The sequence below is a fragment of the Pipistrellus hanaki genome (genome assembly GCF_964339955.1).
Source record: "Pipistrellus hanaki genome assembly, chromosome: 11".
In the NCBI taxonomy this organism is placed as follows: domain Eukaryota; kingdom Metazoa; phylum Chordata; class Mammalia; order Chiroptera; family Vespertilionidae; genus Pipistrellus; species Pipistrellus hanaki.
This window is the reverse complement of record NC_140513.1, coordinates 34662646-34679911: the sequence shown is the minus strand read 5'-3', so window position 1 is coordinate 34679911 and position 17266 is coordinate 34662646. Positions and strand designations below refer to the sequence as shown.

Below are 17266 nucleotides of genomic sequence, written 5' to 3'. Positions count from 1 at the left end.
TTCTTGTTGATCCCTTATCATATCCTCATAGGTCTCATGAGTCGCATAGGGCGGGGCTGACGGAAGCCAAGGCTGTAGGCTCCACCCTGAAACCCCGCCCCATCAGGAAAGCTGCCTGCGAAAATGCCTAAACCAAATAGATCACAAACGAAAGAAATGGAGGACAAAAAGCGACTGGATATAGAGTTCAAAACCACACTTATAAGGTTTTTCAAGAGTCTCCTAGAAAAGGCCGATAAAATAAAATTTATTTGTAACCCTCAAACCAACACACTCTGCATGCACCTTCACGGTCACTAGGGACATGCACAGAGCAGAGCAAATGTTGAGTTTCTTGATGCACACGTTCCCAGATGAGGCGGAACAGGGCAAGGTGGTGCCTTGTTTCAACTCCAATATTGCGGACAGGTGTCCTTTTCATGGTCCACTTAGTGTCATGCTTGTTTGTTTTTAAATTTCTGTTGGTGATTTCACTGTCTGAAAATGGTCTCCAAGCATAGAGTGAAGTACTCTCTAGTGTTCCTAAGCATAAGAAGACTGTAATGTGCCTTATGGAGAAAATTATGTATCAGATAAGCTTCGTTCAGGGTTGGCTGTGATTTCAATGTTAATGCGTCAACCATATATATTCAATAAGGTGACAGATAAACAGGGTTATGTATTGATCAATGCATGGAAATGATGTGACCAGAGGCTGGCAGGAACCTAACCCTGCATTTCTTCTAGGGGCAATGGTTCAATATTTGCTCATTCAGAGTTCTCAGTGGCTTTATAGGACATAACTACCCCGAATAATGAGAATTGGCTATAATTTGTTATGTAGCAATACAACAGACAGAAAATACAGGGGCAACAGTAATTCAGTTCACAAATCTAAGGAGGAAAAGTGTTTGTGATATGATCAAGTATCAAGGTTGCAGGTCTCTCACTAGGGGTAAGGTTAGGGAGGTAGTGGATTACAGTTACTCATTAGCATCCATTATCTAAGTATCATTACAATGGTTATATATAGAAAATCAATTTTGCCTGGCTAAAGAGAGTTATTTTGGGTGAACGTGAAACTCTAGGAAAATTGGCCTCACAAAGCAATCTCTTTGCTCTATAAAGCCCACAGCCATGTGATGATTGATGTGTCAAAAGGCACCAGCTTAATTAAAAGCCCCATAACCAAACAGGGTGATGTAATCCAAGGCAAGCTTCTGGCAGCTGCAGCACATGGACGCTGCCAACCCAGGGAAATGGTTCAGCTACAGGAGAAGCTAGGAGGGGAATAGCCACCTGGGGGCTGGAAGTGTCCTAACACAGCCTTTTTTTTTTTTTTTAAACATATATATTTTATTGCTTTTTTACAGAGAGGAAGGAAGAGGAATAGAGAGCTAGAAACATCAATGAGAGAGAAATATCGATCAGCTGGCTCCTGCACACCCACTACCAGAGATGTGCCTGCAACCAAGGTATTTGCCCTTGACTGGGACCCTTTAGTCCACAGACCGACGCTGTATCCACTGAGCCAAACCCGTTTTGGCTTTTTTTTCTTCTTTTTTTCCCTTCAATAATAGATGACTGAAAGTTCTGGCATCTATAGTTGAGAGTTTAGGGTATCTTCATTTTAGTTACTTTTAACTTCAGCCCGTAAAATGTTTATTTTGTTTTTTCATCTCTAAACTTCATTTTGGATGTTCACTTTTTCCCTTACTCCCTGCACTCACTCTAATATGCTAAGTCCTTAATTATGCATGGGTTTGAATAATACCGGTATGTAGTAGTAGTAGTAGTAGTAGTAGTGTGTGTGTGTGTGTGTGTGTGTGTGTGTGTGTGTAGAATGAGCAGTTACATAAATGGCAGTATGCTATAAATATTGAGTTCTTTCTTACTTTTTCCACTTTGCCCTATGATTTTTAAGTGTTGCTCTATGAATGCATAGTTTGTTGCTCCTAAGAGCTGCGAAATATGCCATCATGTTTATCCACATCTCATCCATCCTTTCCCCTAGTGCTGGGCACACAGCCTGCCTCCAATTCCCACTACCACAGTGACATAAAGGGAGCAGAACAATGTGGCAGTTTACCTTGTCCTACCAGGCCCTTCATTCTCCTGTAATTACTTCTCTTGTCTTTCTTCCTTTCATTGAGTAGAGGACAATATCAACCAGAACTCATTCCTAGATCACAAGAACGTACAATTTTCACTCTTTTTGTTTTTGTTCTTTTGTTAATATTCATCCTCATTGATTTTTATTTTTTTAAAAAGTTAAAAAAGATATTTTTATTGATTTCAGAGAGAGAAAGAGAGAGAGAGAGAAACATCAATGATGACAGAGAATCATTGATTGGTTGCCTCCTGCATGACCCTACTGAGGATTTAGCCCACAACCCAGGCATGTACCCTGACCAAGAATCAAACCATGACCTCGTGGTTCATAGGTCAACTCTCAACCACTGAGTCATGCCGGCTGGGCTCCGTTGGAGAGAGAGACATTGGTGTGAGAGAAACACATTGATTGGTTGCCTCCTGCACGAGCCAGACCAGGGCCCGAGCCAAAAAAAACCCCTGCAACCGAGGTACATGCCCTTGACCAGAAGTGAACCCGGGACCCTTTGGTCTGCAAGCCGATGGAGACTGAGCAAAACTGGCCAGAGCGGGGGACACTTCTGATTTGGTTACCCTAATTTTCTGCAAAACAGCTGTACAGATTGATTTATTCATTTAAAAAACACACCAGAGTGGTAATTTCCAGCTCTGGTTTTGCCTTAAGGTTGTAAAATAAAATTAAAAAAAAAAGAAAGCTACTTAATGCATTTTAAATTAAAATAAACATATGACATGAAAAGGCAAGGGACAGAAAAAAAACACAACTGACAAAATCAAGTAACCATGTAACAAAGAGACATTTACAACGTGAGACATGGCTCACCCAGAGGATAAACACACATTTTGGAAGCTTCTATCACTGAGGTATAGAAGGCAAAAGTGAAAAGAATAAAATTTAGGTGACAACAAAGCCAAAATTTATACTCCTCAATACCAAGTGCCAAGCTGGAGTGACATCTGGAGAAGGCTGCCCCACAGTGAAGCTAGAAGAAGATTCTCACCTTCTCAAAGAAAGAAAGTCACAACTTGTGGAATCACCTTTTATTTCTCAGTTTTACAGAGTCTCTCTGTTTCTATATATAGTATTGTTACATATCTTTATATTATTAATCCATACTATTTAAGGATAATTTATTTAATTATTTATCTAAACAAAGTCTATAGATACTTTACTCTGAGCAATCCAATATATGGTAGAAAACCTTTTAAATATATAAAATATTAATTTGTGCACACATAAATGTGTTTAAGGGAGCAAACTACTGAGGCATTGTGATTTAGATGAGTGCTGCAAACACAGTACCATAAATGAACACTTAAAATGGATCTTAATAACACAAAGGCTTGGGGTAGTGACTTCCTCACGCATCTTGGAGTATGTCTTAAAAGATAACCCCACAAATCACTGTATGGCTTCAATAGGGACTTCAGAGTTTTCTTCTACACCCAGCTATTGCCCTCATTCCTTGACAGTATCTTCTGGGGAGAACTTCTGTTCTTTCTCTTAATCAAGGAGCTAAGCAAAGAACAGTTGCCACTTTGGGAAGTAAATATTTTTGCCCCTTGGTTCCCTTAACTACAAATCTGCAGAATAGTGCAAATACAGTTCCCAGAAGTCAGGACCAAAGCAAGAATGCTCAGAATGCAAGATCTATTGTGATAGCTAATGATGTGAACGTTTACATCTGCATACCTATCTGCTTTAGGGATTAATCCTTCAGGATTCTTCTAGGGTTCTATTTATTTGGATTGAATTTACATGGTGGCTTTTTTCTAGCACATGCAGTGAAATTAATTTGTCTCTCTAAGACAATTAAGTAGCAAATGCTTAACTACCAGAATGATTATACAGCCCATAGAACAGCCCAAGTAAAATCACTGATTGGAAAAGATGCTTGTAATTTCCGTGTAGGAAGGTTAAACTTCAAACAGAATGCCATCTGAGTAGTCTTCCATGAGAAGGCTGGACCAGTTCAAAGAAAATGTGAATGGTGAGATTGTTGCCATGTCTTGCTGAATATAACAAAAGCCCTCCTCTATCAACAACAGCTCTATGTCCGCAGGCTTCACCATTAAGCTGAACACTGGAGTCTTCATTACTTCCTGTGGCTAGGGGGACCATGTAATTCATCTCCCAAAATGGGACATAACTAAGGAAAAGGAAGCATCATTGATAATTATGCCAGGGCAACTATGATAAGTGGGCGGACAGACCGGAATATTGGGTCACTGTACTTATGTCAACACTAAGTTCTGGGAGAGGCATTCTTTGGGCTCCCAAAGGTGGCGCTGGGCTGTGAGAGAAGGCATGCTCTAGGTTTTTTGTTGTTTTTTTTTTCTAGAAGACAAGTCGATGTGATGAGGGAGAAGACCCCAAAGAGCACAGCTCAATAAGATCTTCAGCTGAGAGAAACCAAGAGGGGAACACATAAGTATGGCTATGGAGACCATAGCTGGGAGACCAACACGAAGCAAATGAGATCAGTGAAATTCAGTCACCTGTGCAAAGTCCATTTCACAGCATTTCAAAGCTCATAATACTCAGGGCTCAGAGTGTCACGGACAGCTCTCCTGGATGTAGTGACCACCTTAAGATTATGGTGGAACCCCGTTCTCCACTTCATGTTTATTTTTGCTAGCTAATTAGTAATAGGTGGTGCTGGAGACTAAGAATAGTTCGCAGGGTGAGATCAGGACCTCAGCAACACCTGCAAACAACCAAAACCTTCTCAGCAGGCTTCGCTGAGGGGCATGTAAACACAACTTTTTTTCAGCTGGCCATGTATTTTTCTGCCAAACTTTATTTTTTTAAGAATAAGTTCATTTGAAGTCTTCCTTGTGCATTCTGTTAGAGAAATGAATATCTACATACAACTGGGGGAGCAGGGCCAAGGATGTATGTGCTGGAGCAGGGCTCAGTGAACTTTTCTGTCAAGATTTTAAGTGTTTGGGGTTTTGTAGGCTCCAGGGTCCATTGCCACTACTCAGCTCTGCTGTTACAGTATGAAAGTGGCTGCAGAGAGTTCATAAATAGATCTGTGTGGTCGTGTTTCAATAAAACGTTACTCATGAACACTGAAAGTTGAATAATTTTCAAGTGTCATAAAAATAGTAAGAAAATGTTTTCAACCATGAAGTATGAAAAGCAATCTTAACGAGAAGGCCAGGTGAAAACAGGCGGTGGCTACATTGGGCTGTAGTTTGTCATCTTCTGCTTAGAGGTCCATAGATTCAAAATCACACTGGTATTTTAAAGGACATATGAAAATTCTAAAGGGATATTTTGCAAATGATAGTATATACTCATATTTAATTTTTAAGCCTATGATCAGATTAGAGTGTTTCAAAGCAGATTACTTTTTATAAGGTATGAGAGAAATTCAGATTGACACTGAATGACACCAAATAATGACTTTTTAAGTGGGCCAGCTTACCCTCGAGTCCTTGGCACTTAAAGTGGAGCATCTTGAATTAAGTTTATGACCTGGAGCACAGACAGCCACCAAAAATGTGGACAATGATCCTTGAGCTTCTCCATGCAGAAGTCTTCAACACTTACCAGAGAAATGCTTTTTAAAAAAACAAATTTGCAAGAAACATGATGCCCAATTTGATCACTAAAATAAAATTGATGTGAACTAGAAAGCCTGGCTTCCCATTAAGAAGTTAGAGAGAATTCATTCATGTGGACAAGAACCTAGAACCAAGCGAGGGTGGTTTCACTCATTTCTGGTTTCTGGCTATGTTAAACAAGTTTAGGACTTTAAAAGTGGAGTTATGTGGGGACAGCATTTCCAGGGAGAGTTGAGCCCAGTGTATTTTAAACCTAAAATGATCGCCACGGAGCTAATCTATGGAAGCAAATCCACTTACAATTAACAGTGCATTGAAGTTATCTTATTGGTCAATACCAGTCTAAGAGATGAAATACCACGGGACCACGGGTTAACAAAATATGAAAATGGAAGGTCCTACTTTCTTGCTAAGGTTCAACTAAAATTTTCGAGGCACATAATTGGCAAAATAGGAAAATACACACAATTTCATAAAACATGTTAAGAGTAAACAAATTCCCTTACTGTTTTCCCCCTTAGAAATTTAGAACGGCACCAGGTAGTGCAAAGGGGGGAAAAGTACCATCAGCCCCGTCTCTTCCAGGTAGATATGTCTCAACAGAACCACGAAGCAGAAAAGCATCCTCTTCATCCTGCCACGGCCAACTAGGGCTTCTCTTTTAACTTCAGGTCAAGCCTTGAAAAAAAAAGGAAGAAAAAAAAGAGAAACGGAGTGAGAAACATTCAGCAATGATTTAGGGTGGCATATGTTTGCTTTTTTTTTTTTTTTTTTAAGAGGACTTATTGAAAACACACCATGCAGGTCTTTCACACTGAAAAATTTGGTAAAACAAAGGATGGAACCTGTTTATTTTTACAAAACTGTGCCTGGAAGCATTTTACACCTTTTGAAGTGATCAAAGGAGGAAAAAGACTCGTGTTCAGCCTTGTTCCTTAAATTGGTTACTATGAAGAATGTTACTGCATTTTGGACATAAGGGATCTACCGATTTTTAGTAAATGACTGTTCCTTGTAGGGCAAATACATGATCTGCCTGAAATAAGTACCATGTGATAAATGATAAATAGTCAGAAAGTATAAACAATGAAACAGCAATGGCAAATAAAAAACAAACCAACACCCAACCCCAACATTTTCTAGTGCCAAAGGATTTGCCTGAAACGGGTTAGCCTACTTTAATTAGATGGATTCTTATAACCTAAGAGAAGCTTGTTTTTAAGAATGTCTAGTGGGCTCCCAAATATCTAGAGAATAGGTCTCAAATGTCCTTGGGCGACTGTGTCTCTCCTTTGGCCTCTGAATGACCATGATGAGGAGAATAAGACATTTTTTTTTTTGGGGGGGGGGCGACCAGCAGCCTGACTCTGTACCTAGTTAATCAGTATCCCTAATGCACATTCCTATTAGCCAAGTCTAGTCACTGCCCCTTCCTTAATTATATGGTCTTGCAAGACCTGTTTACCTAAATACTCCCATTTTACAGATTACAAACCATGAACCATACACCACCCTCCAAGGTTATCAGTGCTAGCACCAGGCCAGGCCTTCAGGTGTGGTCTCACGGCCCCATTCCAACATTTGGGACTTTTTTCAAAGCCCGAGAAAGGTCCGGAAGTCTGATCCTTATTTGGGCACAAAGAATCCAAAGGGTATAAAGGGAAAGCTTCCTCCATATTTGGAAACAGGCTCCCCTGAGTCACAGTACTACTAGTACAACTGGAAATAAATGGGTTTTTCCTGTATTTGAGTACTCTGTGTATTTTTCGATCGCATGGTAAATTCTGTAACAAACCTATTTTGACTTTCTGGTACCTACAGGGAAGAGAGCTACACTTAGTAAACACGCAGAGGAGAAATTTCAGCCACGAAAAAAGAAAAAAATTCATTCCCTGAAAAGGGCCATGGGAAATATCTGCAGATTTCACTCAGACCCGCCCTCCTGAGGCTGAAGTGCCAGGGTTACTCTGCTTGTGGAACTTGCAGCCTCTGAGCAGTGCGCATTGTGGCAGCTTTGCAAATAAAGCCATCGGTGATCCACACTGCCTGCTCATCCAGCTTAAGGTAGTGAAGTATCTTTCCTTTGAAACATCCTCAGCAATTCCACCCCTTATTATTAATAGTTCTAGGGCCTTGGCCAAGCTACCTACCTTCTCTAAGTTTCATTTCTGAATCTGTGAAAGAGAACAATCATTTCTCACAGCTTGCCTAAGTCTAAAGTGTTTTCAACTGTGCCCAGTGAACACATAGTAAATGTCTATTAGTAGTACTAGTATAGATTAGTAGTAGTAGTAGTAGTAGTAGTAATAGTAGTTGTAGTTGCAGTAGCTTGGTGTCTTTGAAATGGGAAAATCATGTTTGCTTAATTACTCTACTTATAATAATCTTGTCTCCTTGGGGAGTTTTCGGACCCAGACATGTTAACTGCCAGGATAGGTCAGATCACCATGGATATTCATCTCTTTTATACCCTTAAGGATCTGACTTGTTTTCTTACCTGCAGAGTTTTACCATGGAGTTCTGTTATCCACTATGACCCCTAGATCTTCTTTTAGTATGCTTTTTACAAAGCAGGTCCTTCTTGATCCTGTTTTTGATTTTAAATTCTACTTCCCAACTGCAGTTATTACCAGAAGTCTGCAGTAAGTTTGATTTGATTATTCAGATTTTATTCTTCCTTACACGGCGATGATTCAGTTTCTCCCACAGACAAAGAGAATATTAAACCAACATTTGGGGCAGACTGTGTAAAAAGTGCGAATGTGGGTCAGAATGTTTGAAGTTATCTTGCAAAGTTTAAAGTGCATAGTCACTTTGTTTTACCCTCCAGACCCCTGATAAAATCTTAAAAATCAAACAATAAAAAACAACCCACTTATGCTATGATTCAAATTTTTAAACACCTCATTTTTCATACTGACTTTTTTTGTAAACATTCTAGGGTTTAATTTATCCCTTCAACTTTGGGTAAATAAACAACAACAACAAAACACATTGAAACCCATTTCCCCAGTTTATGAGGCAGTCAAAAGTGAACGATTTTTAAGTAAAAACAGGAAGGTTTTTTGAGACAACAGTTCTCTTGTAGAGCTAATCAAGCTACCAACAATGCTACTAATTTCAGTCTCCTCGAATAGAAGCACATCCCCTGGATCATATACAATTTTTTATATATAAAAATATAAAAAGGCATGTTGCAAGTTTTAGGACACATCTGAATAAATAAAATCCAAACCTAAAAGTGAGGGAGACAAGCACCTAGGGCTGCTTTGAGAAATGGTATGCTTTTTACAAAACCAAACAAAACCAAACAAAAAAATAACAACAAAAACCCCCACATACATTTAATCAGAATTGAAATATTAAAGGAATAGTCCTCACATTTGGCAAATGGGCTTAGTTTTCTATAACTTTCCAGTGAGACTAGCAACCTTCTGACAATTTTCCTATAGGCCATTTTATTTCTAATGTGTTAAATGAGGCTTCTTTTTTTTTAATTTTTTAAAACTTTTTTTTAATTAAATTATTATCTGTGTACATATCTTACCATTGCCCCCCCCCCATACATACCCTTAAATGAGGCTTCTTACAGCGTGTCTAATAACAGTGTTCAATAATAGATTTAAAAAAAAGTCTGTGTTTAGGTAGGAAGAGGGGGAAGTCAGGCATCGCCTCCCTTCTCGCTCTGAGGGAAATGAGACGCCACTACAGAACCAGGACACACCTCATCTTATTTACAGCCTGAGTTCCTTGGAAGAGCCTTTGCCCATTTTGCAGTGTACCCATTCAGTGCTAGAAGGTGTAAAATGCTTCCACTCAGGTACCAGATGGAAAACGAAGCCCCTTATTCTAACACTGATGAAAGGCAGAAATCCAGGGCTGGAAGTCAGTACAGAGAAGTCTTAGCCACTCTTGCCCCTCATCCCAGATCCCAGTCTGCACCAGGACCACGTGCCTCCTAAGGGCTTGGCAAGAGAGGGCTGAAGAACAGGGAAGCATGGAGAACTGTTCTGAGAAGCAGGAAGTAACATTAGTCATTTGCAGCATCCCTTCCTCTCCCATGTCCAGCCCTGGAAGAAACCCAAACAAGAAGCAGTGCTTTGCTTTCCCCAAACCAAAAGGGACTATAAACAAATGAGGAACAAAACAGACCAGGCAGACAAAGGAGTGGGTATGCCCGCAGATGTAGCAGCCATAGGCCAGGGAGTGACAGCCTGTCCACAAGGCTCATTAACTCTGGGTGCAGGACTCTGCTCTAGGGGGTGCTGTTTTGTAGAGAAAGGCCAGATTTGGGAAAAATAATCTGGTAGGCCAAGGGACAGATATATTTGCTTTGCAGAATTTCTGTGTGGCAATTAGCTTAAAGCAGTTGTCTTCATCTCAAAGGTGTGGGATAAGTGTAAACTTCAAAAAGTTTTGTGATTTCAAAAGTCCCTTGACAGCTTTCATTCTTGGGTGCTTTTCAGCCGGGACCTTTCCTGTGGATTTTTGTGTGCATAAACTTCCTTAAACTGTAAGGTCACCATGGCAACTGCAGAAAATATTGCTCCCGTGATCCTATAACTTCCCTTGTGACCTCGAGGGAAAGGAGGACCAAAGAAAACAAAACATGACGATAGCTAACACATTTAAATCTGCTGTTTGCCCCTCCTTCTGGATTGGGGGAAGGGCAATGTTAAATTCTCCACAACTCAAAACCAGGTTAGCAGCCCCTCCCTGGGTGGCCAGGTTCCCTCTGAGAGCATGGTGGTGACCACAGTTTGTTCCCTGAAACTGAGGCCAATAATGAACTGTTTTCTTAGGCGCCTAAATTTGTCCTCGCTAGTCTTTGGTTATGTCAGAGGTTGCACACCCATTCCAGCATGAAGACCACTTCTCTTAGATTTCAAAATCACCATCACTGGGACTGCACTGCAGATTCCAGTCCCAGCTCTGGGCTACTTTACGACTGGAAGACATCAGGCTGGTCAGACAAGCTCCCTAGGTTGCTCTTCCTTACATATAAAATGCACCTCAAAGGCTTATTCTGAGGATAAACATCAGCTAGTGTGTGTGAAGCTTTTTGCAGAGCCTGACATGTGGTAAAAACATATTACAGGTTTGATTTCTATCTCTCACAGGACAGGACTAGATGGGACTAGAATTCAGTGGTCGGCAAACTGCGGTTAGCAAGCCACATGCGGCTCTTTGGCCCCTTGAGTGTGGCTCTTCCACAAAATACCACGGCCTGGGCGAGTCTATTTTGAAGAAGTGGCGTTAGAAGAAGTTTAAGTTTAAAAAATTTGGCTCTCAAAAGAAATTTCAATCGTTGTACTGTTGATACTTGGCTCTGTTGACTAATGAGTTTGCCGACCACTGGACTAGATCATTCCTCCAGCCCCATCCAGACTCAATTGCCTCTTGGAAATGTCAAAACAAACCAACAAAAACAGTTCTCTCCCATGTACCAAAATATTAAGTTCAAATGGAAGTCCCAACTTTCGCTAATTAAAGTGGGTGATGTTAATTCAGAAAGCAGACTTGCGCTCCTCTCACCCAAATGCTCTTCCATTTAGCTCTAAATTCATTTTCTCCTAATGTGTGCATTGGAAAAATAGGATGCCACATCTAAACATTGGCTGTCTACAAGGAATATAATGGTGACCAATGAGACGGGGTTAAGATGGCACAGTCCATTTTTAGTTTCTAATTTCAGGAGTGGAGAACATGAACGCTGAACATCTGAACGAGGTTTACCCAGTCCTCAAAATTATCTGTTTCATTCAGAGCCCAGCCATACACTACTGCGAGTAACCACAGAGCTGTTACTGACGGTGAATTCTTACTCCTTCTCCATAGAAGACAGTTCTGGATCATTGTAAAGGCAGCTAGTTCTGAGTGCAAGGAAAAAACAGAAAGCAGTAAACATTTTCTCCACTGTTACACTTTGCAAGCACAATAGACTTGGGCATTTTAAACTGCTTAATGCTGTCCCATTGCTAATATTGAACATAACTACACCTGCAATGATGCAATTAAGCAGTGATTCTTTTACTGTCAGTTTTGAAATATAGTTATTGCCCATCATTGAGAAACATATAAAGAAGACTGAAAACTCCAAACACCTCCAAGTGGGCTCTTCTGTCCTTGTCATTTTCCCTCCTGATTTTTTTCAATCTAGCTTATTCTGGGAATATATTGCAAATTTTTATTTATAGTCCAAATAACATAATGTTTTATAAACAAAGAACAATCCCTCTCAAGCAGCTTACTTTCATTTACATATAACACTTAACTTTCTATTTTCACAAGAATGAGGATTTTCCAAGACACTGAAAGGAAAAATGCTAGTGTCAGCTTTTCTTGTCCTTGTTTCAGACTCTTGCTACCATACAGCTGAGCTGTGTTCAGGGAAGACAAGTGAATCCCAACAATAACCAGAACGGAATATGTCCAGAAAGAATGTAACCCTATGGAATCATGAAATAAAAGTCATGCTATGGTGTGTGAATGTGCTTATGCTTTTCTTGGTGTAATATTGGCTGCTTTTGATATTTCATATTGGTGTGATTTCTCTGTTAAGCAAATTTTAGATTTGCTTCCTATTCATTTCCGATGCGAATTTTTACTTTTCCTTCTCTGTTAACTCTTTTATTGTTGGCAAACAAACACTCGTTACAGGGATTCTATGATCCTTTTTACATGTGAGAATTCCTTTTATAATGTGAATAATTTCCTAAAGTTATATATCTATTTGCAAGTAGGAGGCACGGTGATCAATGTGAAAGTCCGAAGGCTATCGCTCCTGGGGAAGGGAAGAGGGATTTCCCTCACCCTCCCCCCACCCTTCTCTCTGATGTCTGGTATTTTCATGGAGTGTATTTAGCAACTCTCGTGAACAAGGACAGTCAGGCAAGTGTTGACAGTGTGCTAGAAAAACCCAGCAAAGCTAGACTGGAATCAAGCAAGGGAAATCTTCCATCGCTAGCTTTTCTGGTTTTTAACTTCGCATTCTTTTTCCAAAGAAAACAGCAATTTGCCATCCAGTGGAAATTGTCACTCCAAAGGCAGCAGGTGGATTTTGCACCATTTCAACCTAAGAATGGCTCCCTATATACAATGTAACTTTATTTTCTTTTTCTTTTTAAAAAAAATACATATTTTATTGATTTTTTACAGAGAGGAAGGGAGAGTCAGAAACATCAATGAGAGTCATTGATCAGCTGCCTCTTGCACGCCTCCTACTGGGGATGTGCCGGCAACCAAGGTACCTGCCCTTGACCGGAATCGAACCCAGGACCCTTGAGTGCAAAGAAAAAATGCCCAAGTGCAGTTTAAAATGCCCAAGTCTATTGTGCTTGCAAAGTGTAACAGTGGAGAAAATGTTTACTGCCGCTCTTATCCACTGAACCAAACCGGTTTCAGCTACAATGTAACTTTCAAAAGCATTTTCTTTTCTGCACAGATGTAAAGTTAAAAAAAAAAAAATAAGGCAGGCTGAAGAAATCCCCTTCTGAACGGCAGGGAGAGGTGCTGGTGGCGGTGTGTGTATGTGGAGAGAGGATGAATGTTTGAAAACACAGGTGGGAGTAAAGCAAAAGAAGAGACAGTAGGTTTTGTTCCCTGGCAGGGCACATGCTTGCCTTTGGTTAGAGCCAGCCTGCAGCTTTCTGATAAAGACGGTCATGTAGAACGTCAGGGTGCATTTGTCTGTTATTAGAAAGAACGTGGGATATCTGGCTTCTAGTCTCACCACAGATCTGCAGTGTCTGTGTTTTCTGAACCCCAAATCACCATGCACAGTCTGTCCAAGGATCTGGGGGACACCTTACAGATGGAAAGGCTGTTGAGAAGATGTAGTTGGTTTGCCAGAATGGTAAGATGCAGAGGCATGTCAATCATCAGTGGGATCAGCAGAGTAAAATTCTTTCTCCTTGAACATTTTCAAATGTGCAAATATATTTCCATTTCTCATAACGTGTCATGTCACCATCGAAAGAAGGAGGGTCAGTCAGAGGAGGAGAATTCAGACAGGCGGCTTAGCTACTGATTCCAAAGTTAGAGCATAGATCTCCCCTGCTAAAACAAATCTAATTATTTTTATGTGGCCAATTACTTTAAAGTGGTGATTCTCAAAGCAAGGTCCTGAGACCAGCATCAATGGGAACTGCTAGAAATATGGGCTCTCTAGCGTGCTAAATCGAAAGCTTTGCTGAGAGGCACAGGGAGGCGGTGTTTCAGCAAGTGCTCCGGGTTATTCTGAGGCACAGTAAAGTCTGAGAACCACTGCTTCACAGCATCCATCTTAATCTTATGCATATTCATCATTTATGCAGCAAAAATTTACTGAGCATCTACTATGTATTGGGGATGAGCTTGGTGCTTCTTTTAGGAAGATTAAGACATATCAGCACGACCTGAGACCATTTAGAAAACTGGGGAGGCAGAGGTGTGGGGACAGAAAAGAGAACAAAAGGAAGGGGATGAGAAAAAAAGAAAAAAAGAAAGCTGTACAACTAAACCAAATATGATGACTGTTTCTCAATGGTAGCTATGCAGGAAGAGGAAAAATATGGATGGGGGGAAAAGTCTACTGAAAGAGGCAAGATTACATGGTACTAGTGAAAAAATGTGCCAATCTGACTTTCTAATGGATTTGGCTGGAAAATTATTAGTGTCAGTTCCACCCATTTTTTGTCTTGGAAACAACTTTCTAATTTCATAAATATGTTAATCTTAAAAAAAGAGAATCTTAGCCTGACCGGTGTGGCTCAGTGTTGACTGTTGACCTATGTGTGAACCAAGAGGTCACAGTTCAATTCTTGGTCAGGGTGCATGCCCAGGTTTTGGGCTCAATCCCCAGTGGAGGGCATGTAGGAGGCAGGGTGATCAATGATTCTATCTCAACATTGATGTTTCTATCTCTCTCTCTCCCTATCTCTTCCTCTCTGAAATCAATAAAAACATGTTTTGTTTTGTTTTTAAAAAAAAAAAAAAAAAAAAAAAAGAACCTTAAAGAGAAACTCATTACTGTTTCTCTCTCTGGGGAATCTCATGTCATAATGCAATTTCAGTATCAACGAATGCTTTACATTACACTGACATTTGGTTCCTTGATTCCTAATATCTTCCTTCTAGGACTTCTTGTTTTTAACAGTTGAGTTAGAGCCTAAGAAGAATTTGTTAGAGTAAAAATTTACATAATTTTGAGTATTGTTAGTCTAACTGGATGTTAGTTATGTTAAAAGAAAACTAGAGGATAGAAATATTGTACCAGTAAACAACCCTAATGCTAAACTTCCTAAAGCAAAAAACTTTCCTTGAATTTTTAACCCAAAAGATTCACACTAGAGGGCAATAATTCTACAGATTACACGCAATAAAAGTGGGCCATAGGAAAAAAATCTAAATGGATTGTTTTCATGAGGAATTAGCATTTACATCTCTGCAGAAAAACGCCACTAATTAAGATCTTATTTATACAGAATTTGTAGCCGTTTGCACATTGTCCAGATTTTCTGCATTTGCAATGTCTATTAAAATGGGAACTGGTCATGAAAATGAACAGTATAAGCAACATTTGAAATAGAGAAACACAGCAAACATGACAAATAGTACTTGTCTCCATTTAACATATAGTGTCAGAAAAATTATTTGTAATTTTGAAATAAATAAGGAAATTACTGGATATTCTTTCAAAGCAGCTCTGAGTGGACTGAAGGACTATTTTACAACTCTTAGGACCAGAGGTTAACTTTTAGGATTTTGTTGAGCAGAGATGCAAATGTTTGTCCAGCATAAAAGATAACCCTAAGGTTGTTTATTGCCCTGCTGAACATTAATCAGTTTTGTACCTAAACCAATAATCTTATCCTAACATTCCTTTATAAATCGCCTATTGATCTCTAGCTTCAGAAATGCTCTTTGAGCTGTTTTTAACACCTTACTGGTTCCTTCATTAAGTAATTAGTTAAATAAAATCACTGGCTTGAATTCATTTTATATTTGTGTTAAAGTTGTGATTTTGCCTTTTTGAAAATTATACTTTAACGATAGTGAGCAATGATTTTTTTCCCCCTGTTTAGCCAAACAGCTCAAAAGCTGTTGATTAAGCAATATTTCCAAGTTACTAAATAAGGCAGTGGTTCTCAACCTTTCTAATGCCACGACCCTTTAATACAGTTCTTCATGTTGTGGTGACCCCAACCATAAAATTATATAAATATATATTTATTTTTATTTATATTAAATTATTTATATTAAATAACTATTTATGTTAAATAATTATATAAAATTATATAGTTGGGGGTCACCACAACATGAGGAACTGTATTAAAGGGTCGCGGCATTAGAAAGGTTGAGAACCACTGAAATAGGTGTTGGAAAATAGTATTGGAAAGTCATTAAATTGGTTCTACAAAAATAATTTCCACTTGTATTCATTTCTCTCCATTAGTAAGGTTTTGTTGACCCAGTATAACATCCAGATGATAGTTATAGTATATGTGTTATATATATATATACACTAGAGGCCCAATGCACAAAATTCATGCAAGAGTAGGCCTTCCTTCCTCCAGTTGCCAGCACGGGCTTCCCTCTGGCACCTGGGATTCAGGTTTCCTTCACAGCCCCAGAAGGTCATCCAGTCTAATTAGCATATTACACTTTTATTATGGTGTGTGTGTACCTGTGATGTGTTCTTTTGCTGTGGAGCATAAAATTGCATGTGCATTTTTTAAAAATTAAACAACAGTAACAAGTACATTCTTCATGATAACCCAAGATTCTGTGGGCAAATAGGCTATAGTACAAATAACTGCAACCTCATCTATCATAGACAAAGGGAACTTCTAAAGTGCAGTGTTATTATCAGGATGCAAAAAACACAACACCCGGCATGCAGGCTCTCCCAACTCATTCCTGAAATGCAAGCCAACACCACGCCAGCTGCTGAATGAAAACCAGGTCTTACTTAGTTGCTTCTGATGCTTCCCTCAGTTCTTCATCCAGTCTGCATGAGCAAAAAGCATCAGTGTAGAAAACAAACAAAGAAAAAAAGCAAGCAGAGCGTGAGACAGTCACCCAGCAAAGCAGAGCCAAACGTAAGTGGAGCGGATTTGCTTTCAAAAACTGTCCCATGAGGCCCTGAGAGACAATCCTTCAATTAAATATGGTGTCGTTTCCTCCCATTCAGTGTTTACATATGTTTACTTTGCAAAAAATCCTTCATAATGGTGGATATGAAAGTTGCAAGGAGATTGGAAACATGCTGGCTGAATAAAGCTGAAAACATCACATCAGTCTGTTGAATACAGTTAAAGTTAGCTTGCAGCTTGGGCCACGCCAGGGATGTATCTGTGTAGTAGGTTTCAGTTGCAAATTAGGTTGACCTCAACAGCTTTACACACAAGACAAAGACTGAGGATGGTATACACCAGGGACCGATGCAAGGGCTCTGGCAGCATGTTGAGGTCACCCATGAGTAAGACACTGGGTGCACACACACAGAGGGTCCAGCATGACTTGTAGATCAAGAGATTTTTTACCTCACACTTCTCTTATGAGATTTCTCTTCATCGTACCTTATGAGATAAAAAATGGACGCAATGAGGAAAATGAGCCA

The 17266-nt window shown here is 39.7% G+C and overlaps 1 protein-coding gene across 10 annotated transcripts in view; it reads right to left on the bottom strand.

Annotated features, from left to right (window-relative positions):
* Window positions 1–3117: 3117 nt before the first annotated feature.
* PRUNE2 (prune homolog 2 with BCH domain) overlaps window positions 3118–17266 on the bottom strand; it is a 195738-nt gene continuing 181589 nt past the window's right edge. For 2 of the 10 annotated variants that reach the window (XM_084899412.1, XM_084899414.1), the window contains exons 17-20: window positions 17190–17225; window positions 16616–16654; window positions 11490–11537; window positions 3118–6342 (exon numbers count right to left, since the gene is read on the bottom strand). In XM_084899412.1, the coding sequence (XP_084755538.1) occupies window positions 6312–6342; window positions 11490–11537; window positions 16616–16654; window positions 17190–17225 (154 nt within the window). In that variant the 3' untranslated portion in view covers window positions 3118–6311. Of the gene's footprint in view, window positions 6343–11476; window positions 11538–16615; window positions 16655–17189; window positions 17226–17266 lie in introns of all 10 variants that reach the window. The other 8 variants (XM_084899415.1, XM_084899418.1, XM_084899419.1 and 5 more) reach the window with 8 other exon arrangements.